This window comes from Marmota flaviventris, chromosome 1 (genome assembly GCF_047511675.1).
Source record: "Marmota flaviventris isolate mMarFla1 chromosome 1, mMarFla1.hap1, whole genome shotgun sequence".
Taxonomy (NCBI): Eukaryota; Metazoa; Chordata; class Mammalia; order Rodentia; family Sciuridae; genus Marmota; species Marmota flaviventris.
The window spans coordinates 91784150-91805839 of record NC_092498.1 but is presented as its reverse complement, the minus strand read 5'-3'; the positions used below and the strand labels follow the sequence as shown (position 1 = coordinate 91805839).

The following is a 21690-nucleotide window of genomic DNA, read 5'->3' as shown; positions in this document are numbered from 1 at the left end:
TGAAGAGCATAACAAGCAGTATTAAAATGTCTTTTTTGATTCATTCTTCTCCAAGCTATGTTTTTATCAAATGTCTTGTCTCATTAATAACTCCAATAGACATAACGAGTATGCACACCTTCTAATCTCACCAGATTTGAAAGAGAGTTGAAAGTATTTTCCTCTACGTTTTCTGGGAGGTATGAAAGAAAAGGTTGCAGAGGATGCAGGGTGGAAAGAGGCTCTGGGAAGATACTAAGTCCACTTACTTGCCTACAGGGATGATCACACTTATTAATATACTTCCAGACAGAAGAGGCTGCTTTTAATCATCACTGGAGTAAGAAACACCACAGTCTCTCTTAGGAATCAGTTCCTACATTTAGAACCTTGATATCCAGGAAGTTCTTCCATGTTTCAGGGGTAGCTTCCTAATAAACAATGGAGCTGCTTGGTCACTCAGGCCCTTGTGTGTAGAAGGGACTCCTGCCCAGTTTAATGGTTTGTTTGTTTGTTTGTTTGTTTTTTTGTCACCATCTTGAAATTCTTAGTACTTTTATTTTTAAACTGTGTTCTGTAGGCAAAGTCTGATGGGGCAATGGAGCCTGTGTATGAAAAGGGAAGATATGTGTAGTGTGTGTGTCCCATCTCTCCTTTCTGTCCCATTCACAAACAGCCTGGAAACCTCAGAAGTGCCATGGCCCTAGGATGCGTGGGATGCTCAAGTAAGGAAGGTACGCTGTGTCTAGATGATTAATCAGGGACACTGACAGCTCAAGAGGCTTTTCACTGGAACCAGAAAGTGTTTTAAATGAAGAAAGAATTCAGTAGCATTCAAAGAAACATGAATGACTGAGGAAGTCTACTCTATCCTTTCTTACTCCTGTTTCTTTCCCGTATCATGAAACCACTTACATTGAAAATGATAACATAGAATGAAAGGGAAAGATGAAGCCACACAGAGTTCCTTTTCCAAGTGTTGGAGTATGGCACATATCAAACAAAAAGTGAAATAAAAAGTTAAATCTTGTGCAGCAATTCCATAGTTCTGTAAGAACGAAACATATCTGCATGTACAAGCTATGAAATACAAGTTGTGTAATTTTGTTGAGTCTTCATATGAGCATAATGCTCTCATATTTGTATTTCAAAATGGCACTGCTCATTATAAAGATCAGTGGTAAATTTTATACTAATAGTTTAGATTTTTAATTTTTCTTAGAAGGACATGAAATAGTAAATAAAAAGCACCATTGCAAGGCAACCATGGTGGTACACTCATGTAATCCCAGCAACTCAGGAGGCTGAGAAAGGAAGACTGCAAGTTCAAGGTCAGCCTCAGCAACTTATCAAGTCTTTCAGTAAGCAAGACCATGTGTCAATATAAGAAATGAAAAGGTCTCGGGATCTAGCTTAGTGGTAAAGCATCCCTGGCTGGGTTCAACCCCCAGCACCAAACAACAACAACAAAAAGCACCATGGCAAGTTGAAGGGAGACAGGAGGGAGGGAGGGAGGGAGGGAAGAAAGGAAGGAAGGAAGGAGAGAGAGGGAGGAAGGAAGAAAGAGAGAGAGAGGAAGGAAGGAGGGGGAGGGAGGGAGGGATCCAGGTAGGAAGGAAGGAGAGAAGGAGGAAGAAAGGAGGGAGGGAGGGATGGAAGGAGGGAAGGAGGAAGAAAGGAGGGAGGGAGGGAGGGAGGGAGGGAGGGAAGGAGGAAGAAAGGAGGGAGGGAGGGAGGGATGGAGGGAGGGAGGGAGGCAGAGAGAGAGGGAGGGGGGAAGGAAGGAAGGAAGCAAGCAAGCAAGCAACCTACCTTGCTTTGTTTTTAGTACAATGATCCCTCTCTTACCTACAGGGTAAGTAGGTAAGAGAGGGATTCCAAAAACCCAGTGAGTGCCTAAAACCTTGCACAGGATAAGCCCTAGGTATATTGTTTTTTCCTATGCACATACCTATGAAAAAGTTTAATTTATAAATTAGGCATAGTAAGAGATTGACAATAAAAACCAATAATAAAATAGAACATTTATAACCATATGCTGTAATAAAAGTTATGTGAATACACATGTTCTCTCTTTCTCTCTCAAGAATCAAGACAAATATTAATATTTTTGGACCATGGTTGACCACAGGTTAAAAAAAAAACACAAAAAGTGAAAACCAAGGATAAGGGAGACTACCACATCTGTTTTAACAACACTTCAGCACTTTTCCATACTTCATGAACAAGGGGACTGCAATATCCTTTGCACTGAGCTCTACAAGTTCTGTAGCTGGTTCTGCCCTGCTTCCTCCAGTGGTAGACTGCATCCTCTGTATCTGTTCCGCAAGGCCACCTTGGTAACTGTCACCATTTTCTCTGTTCACCCACCCAACAAATACTGACTGCGCTATGCTCAGGCCTTGTGCCAGGTACTACAGATATAAAAAGCAATAGGGTACTCTTGCTCTGAAGTATATGGGGACAGGAACAAATAACCATGGAAAGGTAGAAATATTCACCTTGCATGAATTTAGTGAGGACTATAAATAATACACATAAAATGTATAAACCAGTTTCAACAACAATTGCTAATAAAAATTGCCATCTGACAATTTTTTTGACCCAATTGTTGAAAAATCTGATTCAACTGACAAAAATTGTGATTTTCAAAATTATATTTAGGACTCTTTTCATTAAAATATGGTGTGCTAGTTAAAAATATGTGCTTTGTTTTTTGGGTTTTTTTTTAACAAAAATTGATTTTTATTTTTATTTTTTTTAAATTTTTTATTGTTGGTTGTTCAAAACATTACATAGTTCTTGATATATCATATTTCACACTTTGATTCAAGTGGGTTATGAACTCCCATTTTTACCCCGTATACAGATTGCAGAATCACATCAGTTACACATCCATTGATTTATATGTTGCCATACTAGTGTCTGTTGTATTCTGCTGCCTTTCCTATCCTCTACTATCCCCCCTCCCCTCCCCTCGCCTCCCCTCTTCTCTCTCTACCCCCTCTACTGTCATTCATTTCTCCCCCTTGTATTATTTTTCCCTTTCCCCTCACTTCCTCTTGTATGTAATTTTGTATAACCCTGAGGCTCTCCTTCCATTTCCATGCAATTTCCCTTCTCTCTCCCTTTCCCTCCCACCTCTCATCCCTGTTTAATGTTAATCTTCTTCTCATGCTCTTCGTCCCTACTCTGTTCTTAGTTACTCTCCTTATATCAAAGAAGACATTTGGCATTTGTTTTTTAGGGATTGGCTAGCTTCACTTAGCATAATCTGCTCTAATGCCATCCATTTCCCTGCAAATTCCATGATTTTGTCATTTTTTAATGCAGAGTAATACTCCATTGTGTATAAATGCCACATTTTTTTTATCCATTCGTCTATTGAAGGCCATCTAGGTTGGTTCCACAGTCTTGCTATTGTGAATTGTGCTGCTATGAACATCGATGTAGCAGTGTCCCTGTAGCATGCTCTTTTTAGGTCTTTAGGGAATAGACCGAGAAGGGGAATAGCTGGGTCAAATGGTGGTTCCATTCCCAGTTTTCCAAGAAATGTCCATACTGTTTTCCAAATTGGCTGCACCAATTTGCAGTCCCACCAGCAATGTACAAGTGTACCCTTTTAAAATATGTGCTTTGGAAGCAAGCAGACCTGGATCCATACTGGTTCTGTTGCCCTCTAGTTTCAGAAAGGAACTTCACTGTCACACCATAATTTTCCCATATATGAAATGGGGATGAAGACAGTACCTTAACCATCTCTGTGACATAATTAAAATAGCACCTGACAAGCACTTAAAAATATATTTTCAGAACTATTATTTTTAGTACCATGTCCTCACATTTGGGTTTAAAATGAATTTGAGGGCTGGGTTGTGGCTCAGTAGTACAGTGCTTGTCTCACACACGTGGGGCACTTCAATCCTCAGCACCACATAAATAAATAAAATAAAGGTATAAAAAAGTGAATTTTAAACAAGTTTTCCTTTGAAAGCATTTACTCTAGTACAAAACACTAAGTTCAAGGGTCCCTAATTTCTAAAATATATATTATTTTTTATAAATCAAAGCATAGAAGAAGTCACTTAGAGAAATTGATCAAATTCTGCTATGTACGTGTATGACTCTGTGACAACAAAGTCCACCTTTATGTACAATTATGTCAGTAAAAATAAAGGATGTTAAGAAAAAGTCACCCAGAATGGCATCTGGTGGTTATATATACCTCTATGTTTCAAAGGATTTAAGATGTTTTTATTTAAATAATCCTTCACTGAAAAATTCAATTATCACCTTCATTTTCCCCCTTTTAATTCTAAACTGCCCATTCTAGGGTGAGGGCAAAAAAGTTTATAAACTATTATAAAGAACTCTATAAATGAAAGGAACGACTCCTGTCATAGCAAGGCCATCTCAGCTCTCTCTAACCTTTGAAGTGACACTTAAATTTAAGAACACTGAACAGGTTAAAATGGCTGTACTGTTTTCTCTGGAGGAAAAGGAAAGGATTAGCTAAACTGAAGGTTTACTGCCATCATTTAGGCTGTCAAATGACTGTTTCCCTGGCTTCTAAGTGATTGAAGAGCACATAAAAAATAGACTGAATATCACATAAAAATGGACTATATACCTATTTTTAAAATAGCTCTAGAAAAAAATAAAGGTCCTCATTTGACACTTTATTATGGCTTAAAGAAAAAAAAAGAAGCATTTTGTAAAAAAAAAAAAAAAAAAAATCTCAAGGCTCTATTTGATAACTTAGAAAACATGGATAGCCATGTGACATCTTTCCAAAACCAAAATCTTTTCAACAACACTGGCTGTTCCCACTGCAGGCATGTGGGTCCTTACCAATTCTTGCATGTCTTCCTGTAGTGGCAGAAATGCTGCTTCCAGAATAGCAATCTGGTCAGCACTAAGCTTCTGCCACAGCCCGATCAGCAGAATCATCAAATGGGTAGCACTTTTCAGCTTGGTGAATGCCTGGAACAGATTGCCTTGGTTTTCCTCAACAGCATCTGCTAGAGCTATTACCTGTAGAAATTACAAACTTTGGTTAGGGATAATTTCACAATTCTTGAGCCCTCAACAAATTACATTTGGCACAGTTTTGTTTTTCTTTAAAACAACTTGATGAACTTTGTCTTTCACAAGCATAAGCTATGTTGAGTAATAAAAGAGTTATCATTCATCTACTCATTTCCTTCTTTAAAAAAATGTCCAAAGTAATTCCAAATCCATATGGCCAGAAGATGAAAATATCCACAACATCAGCTTAATGCAGACATTGTTCAGTGTCTGCTTCACCATTGATTGACCTTCAATATTTGGTAATACAAGCAACCTCTAAGAAGGTTTATTATAGCCTTTATTACCAGCCATGGATACCAATCAATTAAAATATTCTTTCAAAATAATTGTATTTTCCTTAAAGTTCAAAATAATTTCATTATACCTTTCTTCAGAAAGTAACGATCTTCCCTGATCGTCTTTATATGTTACATAGTGTTAGAATAGCAAATATTTATTGACTATATCTAAAAGGCAGATAATTTCAAACATTAGGCCGGTTGAATAATGTACTTTTTAACCCAAATGTCAGGAACAGCCCACAGGGACATGAAAGAAAAAAAAAATTTAGGGTGTGTTAGCTTTACAATGCCAAATCTACTTAGGATAAAAATTGGCAAGAGTGACTAGAATTTGCTTTTTTTAAAAAATCCTTTTGAATAATTCTGTGGAAAAAAGAACTAAAGCAACAATTGGATGGAACATCCAAGGCTGCCCAATGGTGTTTTATTTTATTTTAATATCGTGGTGAATTCTGTGCTCATTAAAAGTAATGAACTGACTGCCCCAGAGGCTGACAGTCCCCAGAACACAAATAGCAAAGGCCAATGCAATGAGTACCTTTCTATAAGTCCCTGTCAGCTTGAGGGACTAGAGTTCTGATGAGATTCAGAAGTCTGGTGCAGATGAGCCATTTGGTGATATTTCATGGCTTACTGACTCTGGCCCAAAGGGCTTGTTAAAAAGTCATCATTCAAACAAGCAGAGTCTACAGCTGTGTGGTCTCTCAATTCACTGTGGGGAGAGGGGCTATAAAGGGAAAGTCCTCAGAGTGTCTGGGAGACCCTGGAAAAGAGATACAAGATAGGGAGAGAGGGTGCAACTGAAGGCCCTTGCCTAAAAATGCTGGACAGACCAGGATTCTTTGCCACTTAGCGGAGGGCTTACAGGAGTTATAAAAGGTAATCACAGTTCACATTCAGCTCTCCAAGGAGCTATGGAAGTTTGAACCAAGACCAATGCAACAGAAAGTGCATTTCTTATTATGTGCCTAGTATTGTGCTTGCCATTGGCATTCAAAAGAAGTACATGATATCTCAAAGCCCACAAGGATTTTTAATTTTTTGGAAAGAAAACATACATATACAACCAATTAGTGGGAAGAAACATTACTATAATAATGTCCTAATTGTGCAGAACAGAAAGTAAGTGTGAAAGAAGTTAGCAAAGGGATGGATTACTGTGGGCCAGAGTTAATATCCCTGGGGCCTCTTTTACTCAAATGGGCCTTGGAACTCATCCCTTCCTATTACTTCAAGAAGTCCCCTTGAAGAGACGGAGAGAAGCCACTTTCCTTAAACCAAAACACCTGGATTTATATACTTCCCCACCCTCACCATGATTACAACTGACTCCTGTTAAAAATCTAAGTTTATACCTTTTTCTCCCTGTAAATGTTAACAATTAAGCCTCATTGTGGACCCATGATATTGACATAGATGCTGATTGTCAAAACATCCAAATCATTCAAAGATCAAGGTCATAAACACCTACTGACTATCAGGTATATGCAAGAATTTGAGGGAAGCCCTGTAGGGAATTCAATGGTGACAGACCTAATCTGTACCTTCAGAGAGTCCATAATAAAGAAAGGAAAAGAGGTCAAGGAAGCAAAAATTGACCATATAAGGAAGACACGATAGACTCTAAAGGAGGGTTCCATTAATGTTATGATTATTATTTTAATGATAATCCCTCTAATTAACTGAGCATAGACTGGTGCCTCAAATTTTACTCTGTGCTATCCAGGTATCAGTGGCTTCAATCCTCATGCTGTCAATGCAACTTAGTTGATACCATGTCTCTTTCACAAATGAGAACTTTGAGATTCAACTAATGTCTGGCATTTGCCTGGTACTGTACACAGGGTATGCAATCTGTGTGCATACTCAGAAGAGGCCCACACTTAGTTTAAGGCTCTACTGTGTGTCTGTCCTGAGATTCTTAAGAATTTTACTTTTGAACCTGTGTTTTATAATTGAAGTCAATGGAACAATGAAGCCCGCACATGAGCAGAAGATAAGTGCATTCCCACGGGAGTAAAATGCTTTTACATTTGCCTTTAAAACTGGCATTAACATATAAAGATTAATGGTAAAGGCCATGCTTATAGTTTAAATTTTTACATTTTTCCTTACATGGAAATATGTTAAATATAAAATTAAAACAAAACAAAACACCACTGGAAGCTGTGAAAGCAAGACCACTAAAGAAAAAAAAGTCTTCTTATTTTAATAGCTGTTTTAATATCTGCCTTTTTAACAAGAACCCTCATTTTCATTTTGCATTGGGATCTGCAAATTAAGTAGTCAGTCTGATAGTACACCTAGTAGATGAAAGAACAGAATTCAAACTTCACAGTTGTCTCGCTCCATAGCCTGCTTGAGATTACTGCTAGCTGAGTATTGAAGATTTAGGAAGGAGAAGGTGAAGGGGGAACCAGTGGCATGCTGAAGCTGGCTCAATCAGCCCTTCCCAGGTCCTGAGAAAAAACCAATTGTTTAATTGGCAGGGATTTTGCAAACCAGTTGTTTAACATAGCCATTGCTAAAAATTAGATTACATAAACTTAAAACTAAATAAATTACATTAAAAACTAAGGTAATAAATAATCAAAACTCATTTCTTACTACTTGATGTAGGCTCCAAGGTTATTTCTGCCTATTATATCTGTACATTGGAAACACTTTGCAATGGTGGGCTACTGCCCATTTCTTTCCAACTCTGCATTCAGAGACCTTACATTGGCAGCTGAAATCAGCCACCCTGTAGGTATTTACAACATGGAAACCAACAAATGTTAAGGAGTCAGGCTTCTTATACTCCCTCTCCTTGCCACAGAGCCTGTTGTTAAATATTTACCAGCACACCACTGAAAAGAGTTACCTGAAATGCATCCTAAAGCACACACATTAGGTAAAAGAGCTTTAAAAAAGAAGGAAACAACTTGAACAAAGCAGAAAAGTGGAGGCTGGTTGCTTGGGGAAGAGTAATCTTTTATGCTGGGAAGGATATTTCACAAAACTAAAAATGTAAGCTGGGTAAGTACCGCAGAGGAACCAGAATGTCAGAGAAAAGAGCAGGCACTGGGGCGGCCACTGAGTACTTTGAGTGTGGGTGCTGCCTGATGGAGTAGCTATCAAATCGTAAGAAATATTTGGGGCATTTTGGGGACTTAGGTGAAGCTTTCATGCACGTTCCCGGCTATCGAGAGGAAATTCTCACTAAGTATAACTGCATGTCAGATCATGGACCCACCCAACTTACTAAACACAGCTGCGGTGGAAGAATGACTTCTCAGTGAGACAGCAGCCCAGGCCACAGGATCTTTCCTGAGCAAGGCCCAAAATACATCAATCCGGGAGAAGCATCGTCTCTCTCTAAGTTTCCGTCTCATTGGATATATTTCTGTGCCGTTGTGGAAACAGTCCACTATCCCCAAATGGTCACAGAAATTGGAAAGAAATGGGATAAACAATTCCTTATGTAAATTACCCCCAAGGAAAATCTTTCTGACCTACTGGCCAGCATGAAATACTAAACAGATCTCCATGTTCTCAATTTAGTTTTACACGTAACAGCCAAGTTTACTTTGTCTTCTTGAAAGCCAAATGAATTTAGCAGAATTAACATAGTAAAAAGAGCTGGAAAAACTAGAACCATCAAGATTCAGATCTGTGTGACCAAGGCCTAGAAGATCTCCAGCTCACCTGGAACTGAGAAATGAGGCCAACCAGCTGCTAGGACTTAAATTTGGGGAAGAGTGATTTTTCAAGGCTCATGGCTGGCTAAGCAAGCTGTGTGTTCCCTGGTGTTCAACAGAACTACAGAAAGAAAAGGCTGTAGGAAACAATAAATGCTAACAATTTCAAGCACAATGTGTTGATGGCCTTTGTTTTGCTTTTTCAAATTGAAAGTTTCCAAATAAAATGGAGACCCCAAAGGACATCTCTGTCCAACTGCCATATCAGTTGATGCCAAAGTAATGAGGCAGAGGCCCAGGGAGCTGCTTGCAGGAAAACGCTCAACTCATAAAGTGAGTGTGAAATTAATCCCAAATACTTCCAGCTGCCAAGATAGGCTCTAAAATTGGTTACAGGAAAGCAGCAGCAGCAGCAGCAGCAACAGTGGAGTAGACATGAATCATACTATGTGAACACGACATGTCCAATTTCTTCACCTAAACTTATTGTCCAATCTGCCTCCAAATCTCATGTGTGTGGCATGCAGAATCCCACTACTTGCTGTGTAGGTATCATTTAATGAAGGCTGACTGTGAGCCAGGCAATGCACTCCGTGAGATCATCATTAGGTCAGATAGCAATTGTTGATCCCCTCTGTCCTCACTTCCAGATGAAGAAAAGGAGCTTAGAGACATCTGAGCACATTGGTCATGGTGATGAACAGGGGCAGAAAAGTGTCAGGATTCCAATCTTGTCTTCTGATTTCCGATTGAGTGGTCCTGCCCCTTCTATACAGATACACAAATGTATACAGGTGGCCCCACAAAATAATGCTATGGATTTTTATATTGATAATCAATCAAAAACACTAAGGAAAAACACTACTCATATATTACATTCATCACAGACATAATTTTTCTACCATAGGGCTTTTAACACGGGGTCAATTTGAGCTGGTTGGTTTCTGCCCAAAGTTGCAAAGTCACTATAAAGGAAATGAATTCATAATTTGTAAGGAGGAAAGTTAACATAGTAAGTTTTCTCCTCTTAACAAGAGAAATATTATTATGTTCAATATAGCTCAAAAAAGGGGCTGGGCTCAGTGGTAGAATGCATACCTCGCATGCATGAGGCACTGGGTTCAATACTCAGCATCACATAAAAATAAAAAATAAAGATATTGTGTCCACCTAAAAGTAAAAAAATAAATATTAAAAAAATAAATATATATATATAACTCAAAAATATGAAGATTTCAGACAAAGCATTTATTTTCTAGATCTGCTTATTTAATGAAGCCACTTTTTAAATGGATGGTTCATTTGTTTTTTTTTCTAAATTTCACATTATAATGTTTCAAATGGTCTGAGAAAATTGACATTCTATAATTGTCAACATCATTTGAGGATCTCAAAGGACCAGTCACTGTGCAAAAACTTTTTTACCAAGATTATCCCATTTAAATCTCAAAAAAGGCTGAGCACTGTAATGCACACCTGTAATCCCAGCTATTGAGGTGGCTGAGGCAGGCAGATGGCAAGCCAGCCTGGGCAACTCAGGGAGACACTGTACCAAAACAACAAATTTTAAAAAGACTGGAGATGTAGTTCAGTGATAAAATGTCCCTGGGCTCAATCCCCAGTACTGCAAAAACTAAAAAAATAAAAATTTTAAAATCGAATGAGGTAAATACTATTATTGCTCCCATTTTAAAAATAAGAGAATTACTGAAAGGGTAAAATGTTAAGTGGCAGGGCCAGAACTCATAGTCAAGCAATCTGACCCAAGAAATGTCACCATATAACACTGCCTACATTAATTATCTGCCCACACATTGGGCTCACCCTAGGCAATATGTGGAACAAATTCTATCAGGAGCTTCCCAATGGGAGGTTTCAGTTTTGCTGACCTTCCAATACCCCAGATGAATTAATATAGATTTATTATAATAAAAGGCCAGCTTGGATAAATAAGTTAAGAAAATGGATGAGTTTATACAACCCCTAAGGAAGAATGCAATAGACTGTGCTGGAACAGACAATGGTCTGGGAGCCAAGAAGATGGGACTTTGCTACTAAGCAGCTCTACATCAGTTTTCAGTTTACTTCCCTTTCTTGGGCTTTAGTTTCATCATCTTGAAAATGTGGGAAATTTATCTCTAATATTCAACATGATATAAATATCTAATGCAAAAACTAATTTGTTAAAAATATCTAATTCTTAAACTAGTTTGTCGTTTTGAACTATACAAGACACTTCTTCCTATGTATTTGGACACACACATGAGGCTTCTTGTTTAATGTTTATTGACTTGGATTTTTTCATCTATAAATTATCATACAATTATGAGAATTAGACAAGAGTCAAAAATAGACAATAGCACGTGTTGGCAAAGATGCAGAGAAATTAGGACACTGTACATTGCTGGAGAAATATGATATGGTACAGTCACTTCAGGAAACAAACTGATAGTTCCTTAAAAAAGTTAAATTACCACATGATCCAGCTATTCCACTTCTAGGTATATGCCCAAAATAATTTAAAATATATATTTACTTAAAAAGTTGTTCATGAATTATGTTATTAGTCAGCTTTCTGTTCCTATAATAATTATCTGAGAAAATAACTTATAAAGAGAAAAGATTTACATTGGCTCACAGTTTGGGTTGTTTCAGACCATGATCAATTGGCTGTCTTGCTTTGGGTCAATGGTGGCACATCATGGAAGGGAAAAACCATTTGACTCATGGCCAGGAAGCAAAAAAAAAAGGAAAAGGAAGGGTCCAGGGACCGATTATCTCTTTTAAGGACATGTCCTCAGTGATCTAAAGATCTCACACCGGACCCCACCTTCTAAAAGTTTCCATTACTTCCTAATGGTCCCAAGCTAGGATCCAATCCTCTATCTCATAGACCTTTGGAAGTTATTATATAGCCAAGCTATAACATGAATAAAGGTTAAGAGCAACATTATTTATAATGCCAAAAGGTAGAAACAAATGTCCACCAACTGATGAATGGATAAACAGAATGTGGCATGTCCACATGACATAATGGAATATTATTCAGTCACAGAAAGAAATGAATTATTTACACATTCTCTTATATGGATGAATCTTGAAAACATTGTACTAAGTAAGAGAAACTTATCACAAAGTACCACACACTATATAATTCCATTTGTTACCAAAAAATAGAGATGATATATTGCATCCTATCAGGTCATAATGGAACGAAACTAGAAATCAATGATAAAATAAAAACCAGAAAGAACTCCTTAACACCTGGAGGCTAAATAATATGCAACTGAATGGCAAATGGATAGCAGAAGAAATCAGGAATTATATACAAAAAAAAAAAATACTTAGAGGGCTGGGATGTAGCTCAATGGCAAAATGTCTGCCTTGTATTTGCAAAGCCCTGGGTTCAACCCCCCTCCCCCAATTCCAAAAAATATTAAAAAAATCCCACCCCAAAAAATTGAGAATAGTGATAAAACATATCAAAATCTCTGGGACACTCTGAAGGTACTGCTAAGAAGAAAGTTCATTGCATTGAGCTTATTCATTAAAAGAATAGAAAGTCAACAAATAAATAAGCTAACATTACATCTCAAAGACCTAGAAAAAGAAGAACAAATCAACACCAAAAGCAGTAGAAGATATGAAATAATTAAAATCAGAGCTGAAATCAATGAAATTGAAACAAAAGAAACAATCCAAAAAAATTAACAAAAGTTGGTTCTTTGAAAAAAATCAATAAAATTGATAAACCCTTAGCTAACAAAGAGAAAGAGAGAAAACTCAAATTACTAAAATTCATGATGAAAAGAGGAAATATCACAATTGACACTACTGAAATACAGATGATAATCAGAATGTATTTTGAAAATCTCTAATAAAATAGAAAATCTTGAAGACATTGACAAATTTCTAGAAATATATGACTTATCCAAACTAAATCAGGAGGACATACACAATTGCAACAGATCAACTTCAAGCTATGAAGTTGACGATGCCATCAGAATCCTACCAACAAAGAAAAGCCCAGGACCAGATGGATTCTCAGCTAAGTTTTACCAAACCTTCAAAGAAGAAGTAACACCAAACATCCTCAAATTGTTCCATGAAATAGAAAAGGAGAGAACCTTTCCAAACTCATTCTATGAAGCTAGTCAAAACCAGACAAAGACACATCAAGGAAAGAAAACTTCAGACCAATATCCCCGATGAACATAGATGTAAAAATTCTTAATAAAATACTGGAAATTGAATACAAAAACATATTTAAAAGATAGTGCACAATGATGCACTATGCACATGAAGTAGAGTTCATCCCAGGATGCAAGGCTGGTTTACAAATCAATAAACATAATTCATCACATCAACAGACTTAAAGAAACACAGGATTATCTCAATAGATGCAGAAAAAGTATTTGACAAAATACAGCATCCATTCATGTTCAAAACACTAGAAAAACCAGGGATAGTAGGAACATATCTCAACATTATAAAAGCTATATATGTTAAACCCAAGGCCAACATCATTCTAAACAGAAAAATTGAAAGCATTCCCTCTAAAAACTAGAACAAGACAGGGGTGCCCTCTTTTATCATTTCTATTTAACACAGTCCTTTTTTTTTTTTTTTTTTTTTAATTTTTTATTGTGGGTTGTTCAAAACATTACAAATTTCTTGACATATCATATTCCACACTTTGATTCAAGTGGGTTATGAACTCCCACCTTCACCCCATACACAGATTGCAGAATCACATCAGTTACACATCCATTGATTTACAAATTGCCATACTAGTGTCTGTTGTGCTCCACTGCCTTTCCCATCCTCCACCCTCCCCCCTCCCCACCTCTCCCCTCCCCTCCCCTCCTCTCTCTCTACCTCCTCCACTGTATAACCCTGAGGGTCTCCTTCCATTACCATGCAATTTCCCTTCTCTCTCCCTTTCCCTCCCACCTCTCATCCCTGTTAAATGTTAATCTTCTTCTCCTGTTCTTCGTCCCTACACTGTTCTTAGTTACTCTCCTTATATCAAAGAAGACATTTGGCATTTGTTTTTTAGGGATTGGCTAGCTTCACTTAGCATAATCTGCTCTAATGCCATCCATTTCCCTGTAAATTCTATGATTTTGTCATTTTTTAATGCAGAGTAATACTCCATTGTGTATAAATGCCACATTTTTTTTATCCATTCGTCTATTGAAGGGCATCTAGGTTGGTTCCACAGTCTTGCTATTGTGAACTGTGCTGCTATGAACATCGATGTAGCAGTGTCCCTGTAGCATGCTCTTTTTAGGTCTTTAGGGAATAGACCAAGAAGGGGAATAGCTGGGTCAAATGGTGGCTCCATTCCCAGCTTTCCAAGAAATCTCCATACTGCTTTCCAAATTGGCTGCACCAATCTGCAGTCCCACCAGCAATGTACAAGTGTACCCTTTTCCCCACATCCTCGCCAGCACTTGTTGTTGTTTGACTTCCTAATGGCTGCCAATCTTACTGGAGTGAGATGGTATCTTAGGGTGGTTTTGATTTGCATTTCTCTGACAGCTAGAGATGTTGAGCATTTTTTCATGTACTTGTTGATTGACTGTATGTCCTCCTCTGAGAAGTGTCTGTTCAGGTCCTTGGCCCATTTGTTGATTGGGTTGTTTGTTTTCTTATTGTCTAATTTTTTGAGTTCTTTGTATACTCTGGATATTAGGGCTCTATCTGAAGTGTGAGGAGTAAAGATTTGTTCCCAGGGTGTAGGCTCCCTATTTACCTCTCTTATTGTTTCTTTTGCTGAGAAAAAACTTTTTAGTTTGAGTAAGTCCCATTTGTTGATTCTAGTTATTAACTTTTGTGCTATGGGTGTCCTATTGAGGAATTTGGAGCCCGACCCCACCGACTGTAGATCGTAGCCAACTTTTTCTTCTATCAGACGGCGCGTCTCTGATTTGATATCAAGCTCCTTGATCCATTTTGAATTCACTTTTGTGCATGGCGAGAGAAAGGGATTCAGTTTCATTTTGTTGCATATGGATTTCCAGTTTTCCCAGCACCATTTGTTGAAGATGCTATCCTTCCTCCATTGCATGCTTTTAGCCCCTTTATCAAATATAAGATAGTTGTAGTTTTGTGGATTGGTTTCTGTGTCCTCTATTCTGTACCATTGGTCCACCCGCCTGTTTTGGTACCAGTACCATGCTGTTTTTGTTACTATTGCTCTGTAGTATAGTTTGAAGTCTGGTATCGCTATACCGCCTGATTCACACTTCCTGCTTAGCATTGTTTTTGCTATTCTGGGTCTTTTATTTTTCCATATGAATTTCATGATTGCTTTCTCTATTTCTACAAGAAATGCCGATGGGATTTTGATTGGCATTGCATTAAACCTATAGAGAACTTTTGGTAATATCGCCATTTTGATGATGTTAGTTCTGCCTATCCATGAACAGGGTATATTTTTCCATCTTCTAAGATCTTCTTCTATTTCTCTCTTTAGGGTTCTGTAGTTTTCATTGTATAAGTCTTTCACCTCTTTTGTTAGGTTGATTCCCAAGTATTTTATTTTTTTTGAAGATATTTTGAATGGAGTGGTTGTCCTCATTTCCAATTCAGAGGATTTGTCGCTGATATACAGGAATGCCTTTGATTTATGTGTGTTGATTTTATATCCTGCCACTTTGCTGAATTCATTTATTAGCTCTAATAGTTTCTTTGTAGAGCCTTTTGGGTCTGCTAGGTATAGAATCATATCATCTGCAAATAGTGATAATTTAAGTTCTTCTTTTCCTATTTTTATGCCTTTAATTTCTTTCGTCTGTCTAATTGCTCTGGCCAGTGTTTCGAGAACTATGTTGAACAGAAGTGGAGAGAGAGGGCATCCCTGTCTAGTTCCAGATTTTAGAGGGAATGCCTTCAGTTTTTCTCCATTCAGAATGATGCTAGCCTGAGGCTTAGCATAGATTGCTTTTACAATATTGAGGTATGTTCCTGTTATCCCTAGTTTTTCTAGAGTTTTGAACATAAAGGGATGCTGTACTTTGTCAAATGCTTTTTCCGCATCTATCGAGATGATCATATGGTTCTTATTTTTAAGTCTATTGATGTGGTGAATAACATTTATTGATTTCCGTATATTGAACCAGCCTTGCATCCCAGGGATGAATCCTACTTGATCATGGTGTACAATTTTTTTGATATGTTTTTGTATCCGATTCGCCAGAATTTTATTGAGGATTTTTGCATCTAGGTTCATTAGAGATATTGGTCTGTAGTTTTCTTTCTTTGAAGTGTCTTTGTCTGGTTTAGGTATCAGGGTGATGTTGGCCTCATAGAATGAATTTGGAAGTTCTCCCTCCTTTTCTATTTCCTGAAGTAGCTTGAAAAGTATTGGTATTAGTTCTTCTTTAAAGGTTTTGTAAAATTCTGCTGTATACCCATCTGGACCTGGGCTTTTCTTAGTTGGTAGTCTTTTTATGGTTTCTTCTATTTCCTCAATTGATATTGGTCTGTTTAGGTTTTCTATATCCTCCTGACTCAATCTGGGCAGATCATATGACTTAAGAAATTTATCTATGCCTTCACTATCTTCTAATTTATTGGAGTATAAGGATTCAAAATAGTTTTTGATTATCTTCTGTATTTCTGAAGTGTCTGTTGTGATATTGCCTTTTTCATCCCGTATGCTAGTAATTTCAGTTCTCTCTCTTCTTCTCTTCGCTAGCATCGCTAAGGGTCTGTCGATTTTGTTTATTTTTTCAAAGAACCAACTTTTAGTTTTGTCAATTTTTTCAATTGTTTCTTTTGTTTCGATTTCATTAATTTCAGCTCTGATTTTAATTATTTCTTGCCTTCTACTTCTTTTGCTGTTGTTTTGCTCTTCATTTTCCAGGATTTTGAGATGAAGTATGAGATCATTTATTTGTTGGTTTTTTCTTTTTTTAAGGAATGAACTCCAAGCAATGAATTTTCCTGTTAGAACTGCTTTCAATGTGTCCCATAGATTCCGATATGTTGTGTCTGTGTTTTCATTTATCTCTAAGAATTTTTTGATTTCCTTCTTGATGTCTTCTATAACCCATTGATCGTTCAGTAACCTATTGTTCATTCTCCAAGTGATGTATGCTTTTTCCTTCCTTCTTTTATCGTTGATTTTCAGTTTCATTCCATTATGATCAGATAAGATGCATGGTATTATCTCTACTCCTTTATATTGTCTAAGAGTTGCCCTGTGACATAATATATGATCTATTTTTGAGAAGGATCCATGTGCTGCTGAGAAAAAAGTGTAACTGCTTGATGTTGGGTGGTATATTCTATATATGTCAATTAGGTCTAGGTTATTAATAGTGTTATTGAGTTCTATAGTTTCCTTATTCAACTTTTGTTTGGAAGATCTGTCCAGTGGCGAGAGAGGTGTGTTGAAGTCTCCCATGATTATGGTATGGTGGTCTATTAGACTCTTGAACTTGAGAAGAGTTTGTTTGACGAATATAGCTGCACCATTGTTTGGGGCATAAATATTTATGATTGTTATGTCTTGTTGGTGTATGGTTCCCTTAAGCAGTATGTAGTGTCCCTCTTTATCTCTTTTGATTAACTTTGGCTTGAAATCTATTTTATTTGATATGAGTATGGACACTCCTGCTTGTTTCCGAAGTCCATATGAGTGATATGATTTTTCCCAACCTTTCACCTTCAGCCTATGTATGTCCTTTCCTATCAAATGCGTCTCCTGTAGGCAGCATATTGTTGGGTCTTGTTTTGTGATCCATTCTACTAGCCTGTGTCTCTTAATTGGTGAGTTTAAGCCATTAACATTTAGGGTTATTATTGAGATATGGGTTGTTCTTCCAGCCATATTTGTTTATTTCTGTTACTAAACATGGTTTGTTTTCCTCTTTGATTATCCCCCCCCCCTTTACTGTCCTACCTCCCACTGTTGGTTTTCATTGTTATTTTCCATTTCCTCTTCCTGTAATGCTTTGGCGAGGATGTTTTGAAGAGATGGTTTTCTAGCTGCGAATTCTTTAAACTTTTGTTTATCGTGGAAGGTTTTAATTTCATCCTCCATCCTGAAGCTTAATTTCGCTGGATACACAATTCTTGGTTGGAACCCATTTTCTTTCAGTGTTTGAAATATGTTATTCCAGGATCTTCTAGCTTTCAGAGTCTGTGTTGACAGATCAGCTGTTATCCTGATTGGCTTACCCCTAAATGTAATCTGCTTCCTTTCTCTTGTAGCTTTTAAAATTCTCTCCTTATTCTGTATGTTGGGCATCTTCATTATAATGTGTCTAGGTGTGGATCTCTTATGATTTTGCACATTCGGCGTCCTGTAGGCTTCTAGGATTTGGGATTCTGTCTCATTCTTCAAGTCTGGGAAGTTTTCTTGTATTATTTCATTGAATAGACTTCTCATTCCTTTGGTTTGGAGCTCTGTACCTTCCTGTATCCCAATGACTCTTAAATTTGGTCTCTTAATGTTATCCCATATTTCTTGGATGTTCTGCTCATGGTTTCTTAACAGTCTTGCTGAGCTGTCTATGTTCTTTTCCAGTTGAAATACTTTGTCTTCATTGTCTGATGTTCTATCTTCTAAGTGTTCTACTCTGCTGGTAGTATTCTCCATTGAGTTTTTAAGTTGGTTTATTGCTTCCTGCATTTCTAGGATTTCTGTTTGTTTGTTTTTTATAACCTCTATCTCCCTGTATAGTTGATCCTTTGCTTCCTGGATTTGTTTGCGTAATTCGTTGTCGAAGTGATCTTTCATTGTCTGATTTTGCTGTTTAATGTCTTCCTTGATACTCCAGATCATCTGAAGCATGTATATCCTGAATTCTTTATCTGACATTCCATCTGCTGCAGCTGTTACCTCTTCTAAAGTTGCGTTGACCTGCATTGCTTGTGGTCCTTTCTTTCCTTGTCTTTTCATACTGCTTGCGTATCTTTCCTGCAGGTGCGGGCGGCGGCTCTGCTCTCTTCTTATTCCAATTGGGGTGTCGTGGCTACCACGCCGGCAGGTCACTGGGCCTGTTCTGGGAGCTGGCGGCGGCTCTGTTCTGCCCCTACTCCAATTGGGGTGACGAGTGTACCACGCCGGAAGGCCACTGGGCCTGATCCGCCGGTCGGTTGCAGGTTTGCCTACCCTGCCGGCGCGGGCGGCGGCTCTACTCTGCCCCTACTGCAAATGGGGTGACGTGTCTGTCGTACCGGCAGGCCACTGGGCCTGTCCCGCTGGTCGGTCGCAGATCTGCCCACCTTTCGGGCACGGGTGAAGGCTCTGCTCTGCCCCTACTCCAATTGGGGTGTCGTGACTACCCCGCCTGCAGGACACTGGGCCTGTTCCTGGCACGGGCGGCGACTCTGCTCTGCCACTACTCCAATTAGGGTGGTGTTTGTACCACGCCGGCAGGCTCCTGGGCCTGATCCGCAGGTCTGTTGTAGGTCTGCCTACCTTGGAGGCGCGGGCGGCGGATCTGCCCTGCCCCTCCTACCACGCCTGCGGACCCCTGGGCCTGATCTACAGGTTGATCACTGGTCTGCTCACCCTGCGGGCACGGGTGGCGGTTCTGCTCCGCCCCCGATTGGGGTCACGTGACCACCACACCGGCAGGGCCTGATCCGGGCGTGGGAGAAGGATCTGCTCTGCCCCTACTCCAGTTGGGGTGACGTGTGTACCACACTGGCAGGCCACTGGGCCTGACCCGCCAGGCTGTCACAGGTCTGTTTACCTTGCACGCTCATTCGTCACAGCGCGAACCGCGGCTCTGCCCTGCCCCTCCTACCACGCCCATGTACCACTGGGTCGCGGGTCTGCCCACCTTGCGGTTGCGGGTGGCGGCTCCGCTCCGCCCCCTCTCCAATTGGGGTCACGCGGTCACCACGCTGGCAAGCCGCTGGGCCTGCTCCGGGCGCTGGCGGCGGCCTGGCTCCTTCCCTCTGGCTCGACGACAAATTGAGGAGACTCGGGTGACTGTGCCTCACCCCCCCTACCAGGAGACCAACTGCTTATGTCACCACTGGTATTGATGAAGTTCCCTCCTCCGCCGCTTTCTGCAGACATCAGATCTCTGCCATGTTGGTATCCTATGCGAATGGCAGCATTTCGTTCCCCTTGCCGGGCAACCAAAGCACCGGGTGAGTCCTGACCGGCCCTCAGCAGGACCCGGACCGAGAAGCAGTTTCCGCGGGCTCCTAGCCCCGGGCCAGGGAAGTTCCGGGAGCCGGAACTCGGCCACTCCGTGCTCGGTGTAAGCTCCTATAAATGTAAGCTCCAAGAAGCAGTCCCCGCGGGCTCAGTTCCGGGAGCCGTAATTCGGCTGCTTAGTGCTTGTTGTATGCTCTGGTAGGCGCAGGGTCCAAGAAGCAGCCTCCGCGGGCTCAGCAGCCGCTCCGCACTGGGTATTCACTCCGATAAGATCAGGTTCTAAGAAGCACCCAGGCGCTGAGCCCTAGCAATCTGTCTGCAAGCCGCAGGCGAATTGCAGCCTGAAATTACCTGTTCTATGGCTGAATGAGCTGCGGTCAGTCGAAAACAGCGGTGGTGACGTCAGTTTACCAACATGGTTGCTGCTGGCCTCCTCTGTGGTCTGACCGGTGTGGAGAACCGAGATGGACCGCTTCCTTCCCCCGTCTCGAACCCAGAATTCAGCCCTGAGTACGGTGCTTGCGCGGCTGGCAGAAACTGCAGCGCTGTAACCCTGCGTCTCTATCCCAGCGCACGCTGCAGATTCTAGCCTCGGGCCGATTTGCTGAATAAGCAGTGCGACAAACCTCTCGCGTTTGAGTCCCCGTAACTGATCCTTGTGCGATGGAAATCCTTCCTCCAGGTTCCGGAGCACCCCACTATTGCTGGAAATTCCTAACAAGATATCCTTTAGCCGTCCTGACTTGTCATACTCCCACACAGTGAAGCAGCACACGGGGGCAATGCACTCCCCTCGCCGCCATCTTGGAAACCCCTTAACACAGTCCTTGAAACTCTAGCCAGATCAATTAGACAGGAGAAAGAAATTAAAGGGATATAAATAGGAAAAGAAGAACTCAAATTATCCCTATTTGCTGATGACATGATTCTATGTTTAGAAGACCCAAAAAACTCCACCAGAACTCATAAAGAATTCAGCAAAGTAGCAGGATATAAAATCAACACCCATAAATCAAATGCATTCCTATACATCAGTGATGAATCAACTGAAAGAGAAATTAGGAAAACTATCCCATTCACAATAGCCTCAAAGAAAATAAAATATTTGGGAATCAATCTAAAAAAAGAGGTAAAAGACCTCTACAGTGAAAACTACAGAACACTAAAGAAAGAAATTGAAGAAGACCTTAGAAGATGAAAAGATCTCCAATGTTCTTGGATAGGCAAAATTAATATTGTCAAAACGGCCATATTACCAAAAGTGCTATACAGATTTAACACAATTCCTATTAATGTTCCAATTATGTTCTTCATAAAAATTAAAAAAAAAAAACACTCATGAAATTCATTTGGAATAATAAGAAGCCCAGAATAGCCAAAGCAATCCTCAGCAAGAAAGGTGAAGCAAAGGCAACAATACCAGACCTTAAATCATACTACAGAGCCATTCTAACAAAAACAACATGGTATTGGCACCAAAACAGATAAATAGACTAACTGTCCAGAATAGAAGACACAGACACAAACC

The 21690-nt window shown here is 39.5% G+C and overlaps 1 protein-coding gene across 3 annotated transcripts in view; it reads right to left on the bottom strand.

Moving 5' to 3' along the window:
• The window catches only part of Bbs9 (Bardet-Biedl syndrome 9), a 507346-nt gene that overhangs the window by 109276 nt on the left and 376380 nt on the right, over positions 1–21690 (bottom strand). For all 3 annotated transcript variants that reach the window (XR_011706693.1, XM_027939697.2, XM_071608408.1), the window contains exon 19: positions 4831–5013. Coding sequence is in view for 2 of the 3 variants with exons in the window: in XM_027939697.2 (XP_027795498.1) it covers positions 4831–5013 (183 nt within the window). In the remaining variant the exon portion in view is untranslated. The remainder of the gene's footprint in view (positions 1–4830; positions 5014–21690) is intronic.